The 16352-nt window shown below is 39.5% G+C and overlaps 1 protein-coding gene across 3 annotated transcripts in view; it reads right to left on the bottom strand.

Moving 5' to 3' along the window:
* The window catches only part of ASAP2 (ArfGAP with SH3 domain, ankyrin repeat and PH domain 2), a 101794-nt gene that overhangs the window by 49619 nt on the left and 35823 nt on the right, over window positions 1-16352 (bottom strand). For all 3 annotated transcript variants that reach the window (XM_061989886.1, XM_061989885.1, XM_061989888.1), the window contains exons 4-5: window positions 12095-12169; window positions 10198-10247 (exon numbers count right to left, since the gene is read on the bottom strand). In XM_061989886.1, coding sequence (XP_061845870.1) covers window positions 10198-10247; window positions 12095-12169 — 125 coding nt within the window. The remainder of the gene's footprint in view (window positions 1-10197; window positions 10248-12094; window positions 12170-16352) is intronic.

Raw genomic sequence — 16352 nt, 5'->3', positions numbered from 1 at the left:
GTTTTGGTTTCTTCTCTTTAAAGGATAATACATAATCCACAGGTAAAAAGAAGTTAAACCAAGACTAAAACATACCAACATCTATCAAGTAATTCACAGACGTAAGACATCCTTCAAGCCATTTGCTAGAGCTTCCAGCTTCATGGCTTAAAAAACTTCAGAGATGATTTACAAAATCTGACCATTTCTCAGTGACAAAGTACCAGAGATACATGATGGTGCATTTCACATTCCTATTTCCTTATTCTTTATGCTTTTAGTCTCCAACTAAATTTTCAGCTTTGTAATTCAGAATTTAACCTGTTGTTTTCTACAGTAATATCCTACTTTCTATCTGACTGATACTACAAGGCACTTAGTTTCTAGGGAAACAAAGAGATGACTATAGCAGTGTTGCATACAAATCTTCTGAGTACTAAAGGCCAGTTGTGTCTCCTATGCATGGGTCAACTCAGCAAGCAATAGTAATATGAAAAAATCAGGAAAACTCTAGAAAAATCCTCCAGAAGCAATAAGAAGGAAACAAATGTTTTGTAAAGCTGCTGTTCTTAAAGCTCGTGCAACACATAGCACATATATAGACTTTGCTGACTAAGACTAAAATCTCTCCCCTCTACAATGCAGCTGCACATGACTAATATATGAGCTCAGATTTGTGTAACAGACAAGTAAAGCTGAAACAACGGGATGAAGAATTAAAACAGAAACTTTTATAAGATAAGAAAAGAAATGACTTTGCCCATTCAATTTCTACTACATTACTATTTTTACAACTCCAATTTGAAAAGCAACTGTTTTTTCAATATAAATTTTAATTTGTACTTCAAATAAATGAATTTTGTTATAAAGATCATGGAAGAAATAAACATCAAAGTAGGTGTTTTTATTTTTTTAAACTTTAAAAAGATCAGGATCCAATTTACTGTTTAACATGCCAAAGACTGGTATGTATTTTCAGCCAGAGAACAAGCATAAACAACTAGAACATCTTTGTACGTGCAGCAGTAGTGATCTGGCTGGCTGGGCAGTAACTCAAGTCTACCTTTCTTTCCCACGCAGTAATAAGCCAGGTTTAGTTTGTCTATACACATGAGAAGGTGCAGAAACTGAGAATAGCACCTGGGAGGCACAGACACTTCAATCGAGAACAATCTGGAAAATTGAGTTCTTCCAAGGACTATTTTTTTTGACAAAGCAGTATGATACTTTCTTTGTCTAGTCTTCCTTTTCAGACTAAGACTTCAACTACAGCTCTGGCATCTTAGCCTTTCAGTGAAAGGACCTCCATCCTACTTTATCCTACTGTCTGTCAAGGCTGAGAGTAAAGCATGACTCACTCTCTTATCGCCCAAGTCCCGAATGCAGAAGTCATTTTTTCCCTTTGTAAATGTTGGAAAGCTTTTCTCTTTCAGTCATCCTGCACTGGAGGATGGAGAAGAAAAAGGTAGAATGAGCAAAACGTGTCCAGACCTTTCCAGTATTTCATCCATAATATCTGCAGGTTCATTCAAAGCTTTCTCCATTTAAATTATGGGTAATTTCTTTCAACATAAAAATACCTACTATGAAATCTCAGGCTCAAAGCAATGTTTTGCAGATGTTGTTTACCTGAACTTCAGTCATTTGACATTGTTTCCCACAGAAGCCTCGTGGAGAAACTGGTTACCCATGGCTTGGACAATCGTACCCTGTATTGGCTGGAAAACTGTCTGGATGCCTGGGCCCAGAGAGTGGTGGTGAATGGAGTTATAGCCAGTTAGTAGCTGGTAACCAGTGGTGTTCCCCAGGGCTCAGTGCTGGAGCCTGTTTTGTTTAACATCTTTATCAATGATCTGCATGAGGGGATCTAGTGCACTTTCAGTAAGTTTGCAGACACCAAGTTGGGCAGGAGTGTTGATCTGCTTCCGGGCAGGAAGGCTCTACAGATGGACCTGGACAGGCTGAAACCATGGGCTGAAGCCAATGGTATGAAGTTCAACAAGGCTATGTGCCAAGTCCTGCACTTGGGCCACAGCAACCCCAGGCGATACTACAGGCTTGGGGCTATGCAGCTGGAAAGTTGCCTAGTGGAAAAGGATCTAGAGGTGTTGGTCAACAGCCAGCTGAACATGAGCCAGTAGTGTGCCCAACTGGCCAAGAAGGCCAATGGCGTCCTGGCTTGTATCAGAAATAGTGTGATCAGCAGGACAAGGGAAGTGATTGTCGCCCTGTACTCGGCACTGGTCAGGCCACACATATATGTCTTGAATACTGTGTTCAGTTTTGGGTCTCACTATAAGAAAAGACACTGACGTGCTGGAGTGTGTCCAGAGATGGGTAATGGAGCTGGTGAAGAGTCTGGAGAATAAGTCAGATGAGGGGCAGCAGAGAGAGCTTGGAAGTGTTTAGTCTGGAGAAGAGGAGGCTGAGGGGAGATATGATCACTCTACAACTACCTGAAAGGAGGTTGTAGTGAGGTGGGTGGTGAGTCTCTTCTCCCAATTAACAAGTGATGAGAAAAGAGGAAATGGCCTCAAATTGTGCCAGAGGAGGTTTAGAACTGGATAAAAGGAAAAATGTATTCACTAAAAGTGTTGTCAGGCATTGGAACAGGCTGCACAGGGAAGAAGCGGATTCATCATCCCTGGAGGCATTTAAAAGACATGTAGATGTGGCACTTTGGGACATGGTTAAGCAGTGGACATGGTAGTGTTAACGACTGAACTTGACCTTAAAGGTCTGTTCCAATCTGAATGATTCTATTATTCTATTCTATAATTCTATATCAAAGCTACCTTCTTTAGCATTTTCATTCTATGCTATCATTTTCAAGATGTGACCTTCACTTTCTCTTACATACATGCTTTAAAAGGAAACACGGCAGAAATATCTAGGATCTGTAAATATAAATGATCTACTGAGTCAAGTAAGAACTCTGAAGAAGTAATTTGAGAAAAGTTGCAGAATTTTCTTTTTTTTTTTTTTAAGGTATTGTTTAAAAAACAAGTTTATCAAATTGGAAACATCAATTAGAATCACAGAATGGTAGGGGTTGGAAGGGACATTTACAGATCATCTAGTCCAATACCTCTGCCAAAGCAGGTCCGCCTATATCAAGTTGTACAGGAATGCTTCCAGGCAGGTCTTGAAGACCTCCAAGGAAGGAGACTCCACACCCTCCCTGGGCAGCCTGTGCCAGGGCTCCCTCACCTGAACATTAAAGTAATTTTCCCTTATGTTTAAATGGAACTTTGTGTATTCCAGCTTCATCCCATTATCCCCTGTATAGGAGAAAAAAAGAGATGCGCCAACCTCCTGACATCCACCATTTAGATATTTGTAAATATTAATGAGATTCCCCATCAGTCTCCAGACTAAACAGCCCCAGTTCCCGCAGCCTTTCCTCATAAGGAAGATGCTTCAGTCCCCTGATCATCTTGGTGGCCCTGCGCTGGACTCTCTCCAGAACTTCCCTGTCCCTCTTGAGCTGGGCAGCCCAGAACTGGACATAGGACTCCAGATGAGGCCTCACCAGGGCAGAGTAGAGGGGGAGAAGAACTTCCCTTGACCTGCTGGTCACACTCTTCTTGATGCATCCCAGGCTGCCACTGGCCTTCTTGGCCATGAGGGCACGTTGCTGGCTCATAGTTAGTTTATTGTCGACCAGGGCTCTAAAGGGGTGCCCACTTAATCGAATAGCTACACAGACATCTTTAGAGATGATTGTAATAAGAATTTGTTCATTCTTCCATTGATTTCAAATGGTTTAGAAACAAATAATTAATGACAGTTTTATCTAAAAATGAGTGCCCGCGTTCCTGCACTGTATTGTAATGCTCCTCAGCCTACTGCCTTGATCTTATAATTCCATAAGCATACTGAAACAACTTGTTCTTTTCACTCACTTGTGCATAACAGATCTCATGTCTGACTTTCAGAGGAAGAATGGCAAAGGAGGAAAAGGAGACAGCATTCACAGGAAAAACTTGCTATTTTTCATTAAGCATTTATGCTTCATAGCATTAGCACAACACGTATTAGCAGAGGACTTCTGAAGATAATATATATTTACAAGACTAAAAATAAGACAGCTTTATTTAAAAAAATTAACATTTCTTTCTCTTCAGGAAAGACATGTTTATGTCTGGAATACAGACACTACTACTCAGCTAAAAAGTGAGTAAATAACATGCTTCAGTAGGTTTATGCTTTTATTTCCTGTGCAAAATTGACACCATGTCTTTACCTCAAAATCCTCCATAACAGTATCAATTAAACTGGAGAAGGTGGGTGAAATCTGGCTTGCTGCCTTGTTGAATACTGTCTGCCTGCTGAGAGAATGAGCAGTTTTTATGACATGTGTACTCTTTCCCCATATGGTCCCTCAGCACGTCTGCCATTAGTGTTTAAGTACATGGGGGAAAGCAACTGCCTCATAACAAAAAGAGCCCAGTCTGCACCAATTCTACCCAAAAGACAGAGGCAGACTAGTCCTGCTGCAGTGCTGTGGTGGCAGACAGCACCGCTCAGCGCTTATATCAGAAACAAGGACTGTAACTGAGGTCCTAAGAGAAATGCACTGCTTTTAACTACGTTAAAGCTTTAAAAACATTTTTAAATCTTTATATCTTCAATTGAAGCATGCTAATGACTGATGGTGAGAAAAGATGAATTATTCATGAATGTCACCTCAGGACATTCCCCATTTTTGATGGAGGTAGGCTGGCATAAAGCTATGGTTACTTACTTCTATTACTCATTTATTCAAGAATAGTCCCTGAATATAAAGAAAAATGGATCCAGCCTCCCTCAGTTACTTCTGCTAAGTAACTGAGGGTGATCTTCAGGAAAATATTCTGAGAAGTTAGTTAGCTACAGGGTGAAGAAGTTGCATAATAATCAACACTGATGGATGATGATCCAAAAGCATAGAACAGATCTTAACATCTCTCTCCCCAACAAGACTAGATACTTAGTAATTTTTAAACACACTTCATTACGTACAGAACTCAATGTAGCAGTTGAGATATTATTATGGGGGAAAAAAACCACAAATGTCTTTTTTTTAATTAACTGAATTTGTTCTCAAATAGGTCACACAGGTATGTAAGTATCTGACATGTGACCACAAAGGTGCAAGAGAGATGAGATATTGAGGCAAATAAGCTCCAATTCTTCATCATAAGGACAGCCTATCAAGACAGAAATTAGGATGAAGAAACTGTCACTTCTCCACAGGCTACAAAAATATCACTTCGATATCTAGCACTTAGCTTCACAGCTCTGCACTTGTGACTGGAAAATGCAGATTAATGGTATGATTTGAAGCATATGATACAGAGAAGTATGCAGATAAAGAGCAGCCCAGCCGCCTTGAATGGTTTGTTAGCCCAAGGGGAAAAGAAAATGAAATTAAAAATAAAAAGAGATAGTCACACAATAATACATAGGAAAAAGAGCTAACTGAGCATAAACCTAGGACTGGTTTTAGGCACAGTCCAAACAAGGAGCCATCTAAGGTAACAGACTGAAGAAGGCTGAGCAAACCTCTGTGTAGCAACACCTACATCCACCATCCACCATCCCACTCTGGCATCGTAAGCTGTGGGTGAGACTGAGTCTAGCTCTTGCAGTCTCTTTGCCCTTTTTGTTGAGGCAGAGACTGTGAAGATACTACAACACAGAAATTCAGTTCACGATCAAGAATTCCTGAGATGACTCTGAATTCTCCCACTGCTAGAGATGACCAAAATGCACAGCTGTAAGGAAGTTCAGTTCCACTGTGAACAGTCATAGAATCAAAATAGTTATTCTCTCAAGAAACCTCTGTGACAGATGCAATAGCAATCCAAGAAAAACTTCACTGGTTATGTCCAAAATTTAGTAGATGATAAAACTGATCTGAACAGATTCAAGCTCCAATTAATACTCTATACCTGTCTTTAAAATCACATCATTAAACTTCCCATCTCTGATTTGCAAAGACCAATACTGACAATATTGCTCAATACTGGCAGCTGACATCATCTCAACTAATCTGGGAACTGATCTCACGCATAAGGCCTGCCAAATCCTAGTCTTACAGCAAGGGCGGGAGCCTTGGGAAGTTTCAGTCTGAACTTAACTTGACAGAACCATGGAAAATTGGTCTGCTCTTTTATATAAGTGAGGCAACTTGCACTGAAGAACAATATTCCCCGATTGCCAAGCTTAAGCCACAGTAAGTAATTTCTGCTTTGTAAAATAACCACCAAAAAAACCCCCACCAAACAACAGTCTTTGTTTTAAAGAATTTTCTTGCACATTAAATTCCCAGGCTCTCTATCTAAAGCCTCAAGCAGATGATCCTTTGGTCTTGATCAAACTGAAGGAGTCCAACAGGTGTGGTGGTTTAGCCCTGGCTGGGGGCCAGGTGCCCACCAAGTCATCACTCCTTCTCCTAAACTGAACAGGAAAGAGAGAAATATAACAAGAGGTTCAGGAGTCAAGGACAGGGAGATCGCTCAGCAATTAGCGACACTGACAAAATAGACTCAACGTGGGGATAAAAGGTTTGATTTATTAATGAACAATCAAAACAGAGCAGGGAAATGAGAAATAAAATAATATCTTAAAACATCTCCCCACCACTGCTACCCCTCCTTCTTCCCCGGACTCTCCTTCCTTCCCCTCCAGCAATGCAGGGGATGGGGAATGGGGGTTGTTGTTAGTTCATTACAGATGGCCTTTGCTGTTCCTTCTTCTCAGGGGGAGACCTCCTCACACTTCCCACTGCTACACTGTGGGGTCCCTCCCCACGGGAGACAGTCCCTCATGAACTTCTCCAACGTGCATCCTTCCCATGGGATACAGCTCCTCACGAACTGCCCCAGCGTGGGTCATCCACTGGGAGAACAGTCCTTCACATACTGACTGCTCCAGCCTGAGTTCCTCACAGGTCCTGACAGTAAACCTGCTCTGGCGTGGGCTCATCTCTCCCCAAGGGCTACCAGGTCCTGCCAGGAATTTGCTCCAGGGTGGGATGCCCACGGAGTGACAGCCTCTTTCAGGCATCCACCCAGTCTAGCAAGGGGTCCTCCACAGGCTGTGAGTGGGTCTCTGCTCCCCAGTGGCCTCCATGGGCTGCAGGGGCACAGCTGCCTCACCATGTTCTTCACCACAGGTCACAGAGGAGTCTCTCTTCCAGGGTCTAGCACCCTCATCCCCCTCTTTCTCCACTGACCTTGGTGTCTGCAGAGATGTTTTCACATTCTCACTCCTTGTTGCTGCTGCAGTTTAGTAATTGTGCAGCAACTTCTTCTCAAATTCACAGAGGTGTTACCTCAGCCACTAATTGGTCAGGCCTAGGTCAGCCGCGGGTCCATCTTAGAACTGACTGGCAATGGCCCTCTGAGGTACAGTGGAAGCTTCTGGTAGATCTTTGTTTAAAGAAGCCACCTCTGTAGCCCCCTGCTACCAAAACCTGGCTCAGGCAAAACCACTGCAACAGGTTAGACTAAGAGCTTTAAACTCTAGAATCTTGACATGAACTATGTAAAAAGCTAGCAAACAGCAATTGTACTAGCCCACCCCCTGGAAATGTCACAGCAAGTAGTAATGGATCTGAAAGAACTTCCCTATCAACATGTGCTACCTTCAGTTTTCACATGTTGAAAAACTTGACACATAATGGCTTATACATAAGCATTGTCAAGGAAGTGTACTTCATTTGTTAAAAGATCTTGCAGAAACTCAGAGGCAACTTGGAAAGAGGTACCTCCTTACAGTGGAAAAAGGAACCTGTTTCAGATCAAAAGTCGTGTGTCTTATTTGAAAGCAAAGTCATAAAAAGCAGACTTTCTAAAGGATTGCTGGTGAAAAGGGAAAAAAATAAAAAAAAAAACATGACATCATACAAGCAACACTAGATTCATTCCCACAGACAGAATATAAACATAATGTCAACATCACATTTCCAAGTCCTGAATGAAAAGTGATTCACATCAATGCTTTCAGGTATCTACTGTCCTTAAACACAATGAGGACACCGAATACACACATCCAAAGACATTTTCTATGGATATTTTTACTTCAAGTACTTAACTAAATCAAAAAGCATAGGAAAATATTTCTAGGGTACCTGACTCTGACCAAACTGAGGATCAAAGTACAAATCTTTACATCATGGCAATGTACTAATCCAGGTGAATATTCTATCGGAAATTATAAAAGCATCAGAGATCTTGGTCCAGTAGTAACAATGTTCTTGGTACATGTCCCAGCAGCATACAAACATATTTTAAATTCCGCACATAAACTTTGTGTGATGTCACTATGCATAAGTTATGTACAAGTAAACAAGTTTCCAGATCCAGCAATCAAGCACCAGCAGACAACAGCAGACTAAATTACAGGACCATTCTTTATGTGCCATCTTCAGATATCCACTGCTACCGTGGACAATGATTAGAAATGTTGTTACTTCAACACCTGGTAACTGGCACGACACAAAGGGAGACTGTTTACTTGCATTAAGAACACTAAATACTAGAGCCATCACAATCTTCCAAGGATTGAAACTGTCAGACTGGAGGTTTTCCTCAGTATTTCAGAATGTTGTGTTATGAAAATCCAGCTATAGTTAGGCAGTTTGAAAAATCAACAGTCATCCTCACAAACTGAGTCTGGAAAGCACAATTAGATCATTCCCAATGTTATTCACAAAAAGAATAATGAAATTTAGCTAACTTGCTAAACTTGTTGCCTTTGTGAGTAAATCACATACAAGAATAATTTCTGAAGACCATTTGAACATGACTTCAGATTGGCCAAGTCAGCAGGCACCAGAATATCATTATAGATTTATACAACTAAAGTAATAGAAAAAAAATGGTGCTAGATTCCCAACCAATCTAGGTAGCCAGAGATCCGCAAACTACTCATGTTAGACAGCGTCATCATATGCAATTCTTCTGGACCTGTGTCATCAGAAATGGCCTGATACGTGCAGCATTATCTTAGAAGATTGAAGACGCTGGATGTGACATGAAACTCAATCAACAGTCACAATCCAGGTAATATTGGAATAGGAATAGAAGCCAATATGAAAGTCTGCTTCAGAGACTATCAGCTGTACTGATAAAATTGACCTGGCCAACTGAGGAAGATACTCTTCCTCATGTAGGACACTAAACCATTTGAAGATTTACAAGGTAACAAAACTAATTCTGCTTGATTTTAAGTGCTGAGCTTTGTTGATTCACCTGATTCATTCAGTCAAATATAAAATTCTGTAACCAAAACCGATTTTGTATCTGTTTATATTGGGTACCAGGCACCTTCAAACAAGTGGCTGATGTTAAGCTAGGCTAGACGCACAACATAAGACACAGTTGACAAGTTTCAGATAGGTGTTCTTTTACTTCTAGTACACAATATAACAGCTGAGAGCATCCAGTTTTGACATTAACTGAAGAAAACATCTGTATCTTTAAACAAACTGCACTAATTAAATATGATTTACTAAAGTTCCTGGTACTGGATCAATCTGGAATCATGTCTCATAACATGTGCTAGTGCCAGAAACATTATAGAGTCATTAAAGGATTCAAGGCTAACAAATCCAGAACTAAATCTTGACCTGCATACTCTTGATATAAAGTGTGTAATTTCTTCTATGCATTTCAACTAAAAAAACTTGCTAATTATAGAGAATTACTCACTAATGAGGAGAACACCACCACCATCACATGCTTAAAAGGAAATCAAGTGGCTAATTAATTAGTTTATATTGTACTATCTTCCAAAAGTAAAGACAAACAGACAAGGAAGTGGACTTTCGCATATAGCAGATTACAGGGTAGTAATAGGGATGCTACCTTTTCCTTTAAGGAAACCCCAAACTTTCCCAATTAAAGCAGAAATTTCTCAATTCAAGTGGAAGAACACACACTGGAAAACTGGGAGATTATGCTTGTTACTTAGAATTTCATTATGCAGTGATATCCATCACAGATACTAACTATCATGGCACATATACAAACACACAATTTACTCATGAGATAAGCTGCACATTACAGAATTTGCAATGTACTTGTATTTTCACACAGTCTCTACATGTTAAGGAAAAAAAAAGCTCAACCTCCTAGGTTGGACTTCTGGGTACAACTTTAATAAATAATGACCCCTACAGATTTCAGTTACACTTCTCTTTTATTTAAAAGTTTAAAAGATACATACACTTTTGTTTCATAGTCCTTCCAAGCTTTATCAAAGGGTTTTTTCAGGTCCTGTCAAGAAAAAAGTAGTTGGTTATCTATATGAAAAATACTGTGGGTCTAACAATGAAGACAGACCTTGGCCATTTGTAGCAGCTACTAGAATAAGGGACTCCACTCTCTTGAATAGCTCACCAGAAGATTGTGTAAAAGCAATTTTGCACAGAGGAAAAACAATCTTGCACACAGAATTAGAACATCTGTGGTTTTAAAAGCATCTCTAGGACACTTTTAACTATGCTTTTTTACAGTTCCATTCTACTCCTTAAATGGTTATGTAGAACCACCTCCAAAGCACATTACGTAATTAGTCAAATCATCTATTTTCTCATCATTCCATCTCTGGCTCCTCTGGAAAGAAGTGCCTGTCTTGAGGCTGTGGCATAGACTTGGCTGAGGATTTGATTCATCCCACTAAAGTTAAAGAAATCAATTTCACACTGACTTAATGGGAACAGTATGGGACATACTGATCAACGTAACTAATTCTGTGAGAACTTTGAATTACTCATGTTCAAAATTCCTTTATTTTTTCCCTCTGTGAAGCCAATTTTGATAAAATTATCTTAAGGTGTAAAACTATGTCGGTCAGGAGGTTGTGGCATCCCTTTTTTCTACTGTATCTAGCAACAGAACAAGGGGTAATGAGATTAAGCTGGAACACAAGTAGTTCCATTTAAATACAAGAAAAAACTATTTTACTGTGAGGGTGACAGAGCCCTGGCACAGGCTGCCCCAGAGAGGGTGTGGAGTCTCCTTCCTTGGAGGTCTTCAAGACCCGCCTGGACGCGTTCCTGTGTGACCTGATCTAGGTGAACCTGCTTCTGCAGGGGTGTTGGACTAGATGATCTCTAAAGGTCCCTTCCAACCCCTACCATTCTACGATTCTACTATGTCTAAAAATACAGCAGTTAAAATTCTGCTGGAGCTCAAGAGATCAGCCAACTACAAAAAAAATACTGTTAACTGTCAGACTCTGGAAAAAGCTGCAACTACAGATTAGGAACTAATTCTTATATGTCAACTAGTTATTTCAATAATTATAAAATTAATTAAAGCAGCATTTGATTATTTTCTCAAGTAGGGAACACAGGGTAATACTGTATTGTAATAAATTTATATTTCTATTATTTAATTTATATTTATCTAAATATAAAAAAAAGACAAGAAGAAGAAGTGTGAAATATGGTAAGCAAGCAACCCAAAGATTATATGCTTATCTTACTAAATAATTTATTTATCCTCTAGTAATTTACAGAGGCCATTTTTAGTCTATGTACACTTTTCTTCTTCCTTCGATGTCCTAGAACAATAGCTGCCAGTCACTTCCTGTTTCCTCAGTAGTAAACAAAGCATAAGCCAAATAATTTTGTTGGCTATAGGGTTTGAAATTTATTACAAACATATCATCATTTGAGTCCTAAGTTACTATTTCTATTTCAAGTAGAAAATTTCCTCAGGGTACAAACATATTTCAGTTTTCTTAAGAAAAAACTTACATTCATGCAGTCTAACATGTTTTTCTTAATAATTCATATAGTGCCAGGTAGGTTTAGAATGCTAACTAAATATATTGATAATACTCTTTTAAAATAAAGTACTAGTCCCTCCTAAACTAAATATCTAAATTCTTACATCTCTTTCCCCACTCACCTTCCATATCTCAGGGCTGCTTTTAAAGCTTCTAAATGTTGTTTTGTATACATAATGAAGGGCATGCTCTATGCAAAATTACAAGTCTTATTAAGCTAAGACATTACTCCAGCATTCCATGCTTTTCATCAAGTAAGACTGATACACTAGCTAAACGTGCTTATTGTACTAACAATTATTTTTATATATAAATAAGATCAACATACCCCTTTCACTCCTTTCAGGTCTCCCTTCAGCAAACTGTCCAATGGAAAAGTGATTATGTTGTTCATATTCTGAATCTGTAACAAGGAAATGACACATTTAATATATTAAATTAATATTAATGTATAAAAACATTTAATATGTTTTAACATAGAACCTATACTGTCTCAATCAACACATTTCAGCAAATTTCACAAGGAAATCTTACATATTGTCTTCCTAACCCTGCTTTATGAATATGTTTATCAGTACAGTCAGTGATCAAAGATGGAGGCAGCATCAGTTAATTAAACTTGCCCTGGAAACACTAAAACCCAAGCCAGCAGGAAACCTGCAGAATTACTGTGGATAATAAAGATATCATCTAACAGTGACTGCAAAATAAAATCCCTAATTTTCACAATGCTCAGTTTCATAGTTTAAATTCTATGAAAACAATCATTCAACTCTTTCAGCACTTACATAATTTCAGTTAATCAGTAGATTTTAAATTAATCTTAATTTTCCAGCCTCTTGGCACCCATTCCAAAAAATATATCTGCTATTCTCATAAATACAATAGAAATTCTGTCACATAACTCTGACAGATGTAATAAAGACAAAGAATGCTGGCCTGTAAAAAAGCCACTATTCAAGTATTTTCCATGTATTTTTTAGTACACCTGCCTTATTTATGGCACACAAACTTCGAAATAACAATTTTATGAGGTCTTGAGTATGAAAGTAATTCAAGAGAATCATAGAATGGTAGGGGTTGGAAGGGACCTTTAGAGATCATCTAGTCCAATCCCCCTGCAGAAGCAGGTCCAACGAGTAATTCAAGAAGAAAAAAAAAATAATTTCAAATTAAGACAACAGTAAAATAACCATGGTTTTAGCTAAGTATCTGTATGATAATATTTCGACAAGGAAAAAGAATGAAGAAAGACACTAGGAATAAGATAGTAAGTAGCATACACCAGGAAATGAAAGATTTCTTGGTCAATCCTTTACGGAACAGGGAAAATGTTCAAGGTGTGGACCATGATGTCTAGGCAGAGTTTAAACTGTAACAATTCAAATGGATTGCACAGAAGAATAAAAATCATAGTATTTTAGAACCACCTGATGGAAAAAAATCAGAATAACTTATGCAGCAGTCTGGTGAAGGTTGCCTTGGATGCGTTTTTTTATGTTATTGTTAGGGATTCTTTTAAAGTGTGATTTTTCTCAAGAAATGCTGAGTGCATAAATGAAGACAGATTTCAAATATTCAAAGTACAGAGAGAATTTTGCATCACGTAGCAACAAATGCTCCCGTTTCTTCAGGAACAGTAACAGGAAGGTCTAAGTCCCTTTTAGTGTAACTCATCCAGAGAAGAAAAGACACTATCAGGGACTCAAATCATGCTGAAAGTTAGTTAAGTAATATGTTGTAGGTATAGGAGAATAAGTTTAAATATCACAAAGCTTAGGTTAAAAATAAAGAACTTACAGCATATGACAGGTGGAACACATATACCTACGGACATCCAGCCAGAATGGCTATTCAGGTGAGAGGCAAAAGTAGTCTCACCTAAGATACAATCCTATACAATGTTTCCTACTTTATTATTCTGTTCTATTAGTATGATGTAGTAAAATGTCTAATCTAAAGATCAATACTTTCATATCCTCTGTTTAATTCGGTTCAAATCCAGATAAATACACACAATGCAATAATAAAGCACTTCTCACCAGAAAACTAAAACAACTGTTTTTCCTCAAGTCAGAAAAGAAAAAAATGGCACATCCTGAAGTATTATTTCAGACATATGCATATAAATGTCAATCAACCTCCAAAACAGTTCTGGATGTTTCCTAGAACTTCAAGTCATGGGGCACAAAGTCCAAAGCAAGTTTAAAAAAAGGACAGGAGAAAAAAACCACAACATTCTTTTTAAAAGTTTGAGGAATGTTTGCCTAGTCAAATTAATTCCTTCTGTATGCTATCACCTGTATATTACTGTCAGTCTATTGTAGTCCCGATGCTCTCATTTTATTTGCAACAAATGTAAACATACATAATGCATGAACTTGTCGTTATTAACCTGGTTAGATGAATCGTACTTGCTCATATCTATAAATCAGCAAGCAATATACAGGTGAAAGATCGTATGTGTTTTTCTGCTCTTTCTTGAGAAGCTTACGCTGAACTACCTAAAAATATAGATCCATTTTTAGCAAGCAGGAAAGTATTAATATGCTGTAGCTTCTCTTCTGTATACAGCGAGCTAAAATGTACACAACTGACTCTACATTTTGAGTATTTTGTTTTAAAATATTTTTTAAAAACAAATATGCACAAAGGTGCAGAAAAGCTTCACAGAAATTAAAGTCATCCTATGTCAGAGGAACACCAGCAAGTTCCATGTGTTTTGGAAAAAAGAAAGGGAAAAAGATAGTTGACCTGGTTTCCACTTCTCCCTTGGCAGACTCACAATTTTCCCCTGACAGCTTCCAACACGATAAGATGACAGAGAGAGGGCAATAAATTAAAACATCTGAAGTTGGAGAAGGCTCAGAGAAGAAATGGCAGGAGTGAGAACATAAAACTAAACAAACACATAGCTGCCAAAAGTGATGGTAAAGGCAATCAGCAAGCCAACATTTGCGAAGGGGAAAGACTTTCAAGTAGTTTAAGAGCTTATAGCTAAACATTGAAGTTCTTTGTTTGCCAGCCCTCCTGATTACTTTAATGAGTCTCTTCCAGAATAGCTTTGGATACTGGTGCCTGCAGTACTTCAATACATTTTGTTTTCTAAATCTAAGCCAAGGAAAAAAAAAAGTCTTTTCACTACTTAAGTATTTAACTTCTGAACACAGAGATAAACAGAGTGGACCTTAAAACATTTCCAATTTACACTAAAATGCAGGTTGTCAAACAGAGCACCGTATGACTTCTACTGTCATTACTAACTTCTTGATGGAGTCCATAAACTTTGCTGTGGGCTTCTCAACCCCCGGTGAACTTGAGCGTGTGCAAGTGACAGTACTACTGTGTCACAGGTTTGTGTGGAGCCACTTTTTGCTTGGTAACACGGGGAGGGAGCTGCAGTGCTGGTCCCAGTACTTGAGACATCCCCTGGCTCTGAAGTGGACATGCCTCCAACCTGGCTGGGGCAAGCTGGCATCTCTGCCATTACTATTTAAGATGAGAAATCTGCAGATGGAAGTGGAGGTGGAAGAGTGGTAGAAAATGGAGATGACCACGCAGACTCCACAGTCAGAGAAGGAGGAAGGAAAGAGGAGTGCTGGACCACTGCAACCCATGGTGAGAATGCAGGCTGTGCCCCTGCAACCCATGGAGGGCAGTGGCAGGGCTGAGAGCCACCAGCAGCTCCAGGTGAGTGAGCCCAGACAGGCAGGAACCTGTGTGAGGAGACAGCCATGGCACAGATTGTGATGGAGAGCCTGCAAGCCGCAGAGCAGACCCACACAAGAGGCAGAGAGAAGCTGCACATCAGGATGAATGCACATTGAAGTAGCCCATGCAGGGCTGCCTGGTACGTAAGGGATCCTGCACTGGAGCAGGGAGGACTGGCAAGGAGTTTGTCTGCCTCAACTGACAAGCAGCAGAAGCCATGAGGAAGGATTGACTGAAATCTCCATTCCCTGTCCCCCTGAGTCGTTCATGGGGGGAAGGAGACAAAGACATCCAAGATCAGGGCCCTGAGCCCAGGAAGAGAGGAGGGGTGGGGAGAAGGTAGTCTGACAGGGCTGGTTGTTCTCTTCATGATCGTCTCACTTTGTTGTTTTCTGTTTGTTATGTTTCAAGGTTTTATGGTTTTGGTTGGTGGTAGATAAAATGAATTTCTGTTTTCTTCCCTAAACTAAGTAGTGTCGCATTAAAAGGGTACAGAATGGTTTGGCAGAACATAAATCCCCATGCATTCTAACTCTTCCCACCAAGGTGGGAGGTTAGGTGTGGCTAGGTTTAAATTCTGAGTGATGCCCAATTTGCCACGACCAGTCCAGCCACGTACACCTCCTGTGAACTATCATGACTCCAGATGCACTGATAGTGGACCGCACCTTCAGTCCAGTCATGCTCATGAACTAGCACAGCCACACTCCAGGCTTTGGCCACGTTCAGTGAGAGACTATGACGACAGGCTACTTAAACACCGCAGTTTTATTCATGTAACAGATCTACAGGTTCTTATGGATTGCTAGTGATAGTGACTGTCTGCAGAAGAAAGCATGTGCAAAAATAGATATATAAGCAATACAGCACATGAA

This window comes from Colius striatus, chromosome 2, assembly GCF_028858725.1.
Source record: "Colius striatus isolate bColStr4 chromosome 2, bColStr4.1.hap1, whole genome shotgun sequence".
NCBI classification, from domain to species: domain Eukaryota; kingdom Metazoa; phylum Chordata; class Aves; order Coliiformes; family Coliidae; genus Colius; species Colius striatus.
The sequence above is the reverse complement of the archived record's forward strand: the minus strand, read 5'-3'. Positions and strand labels throughout refer to the sequence as shown.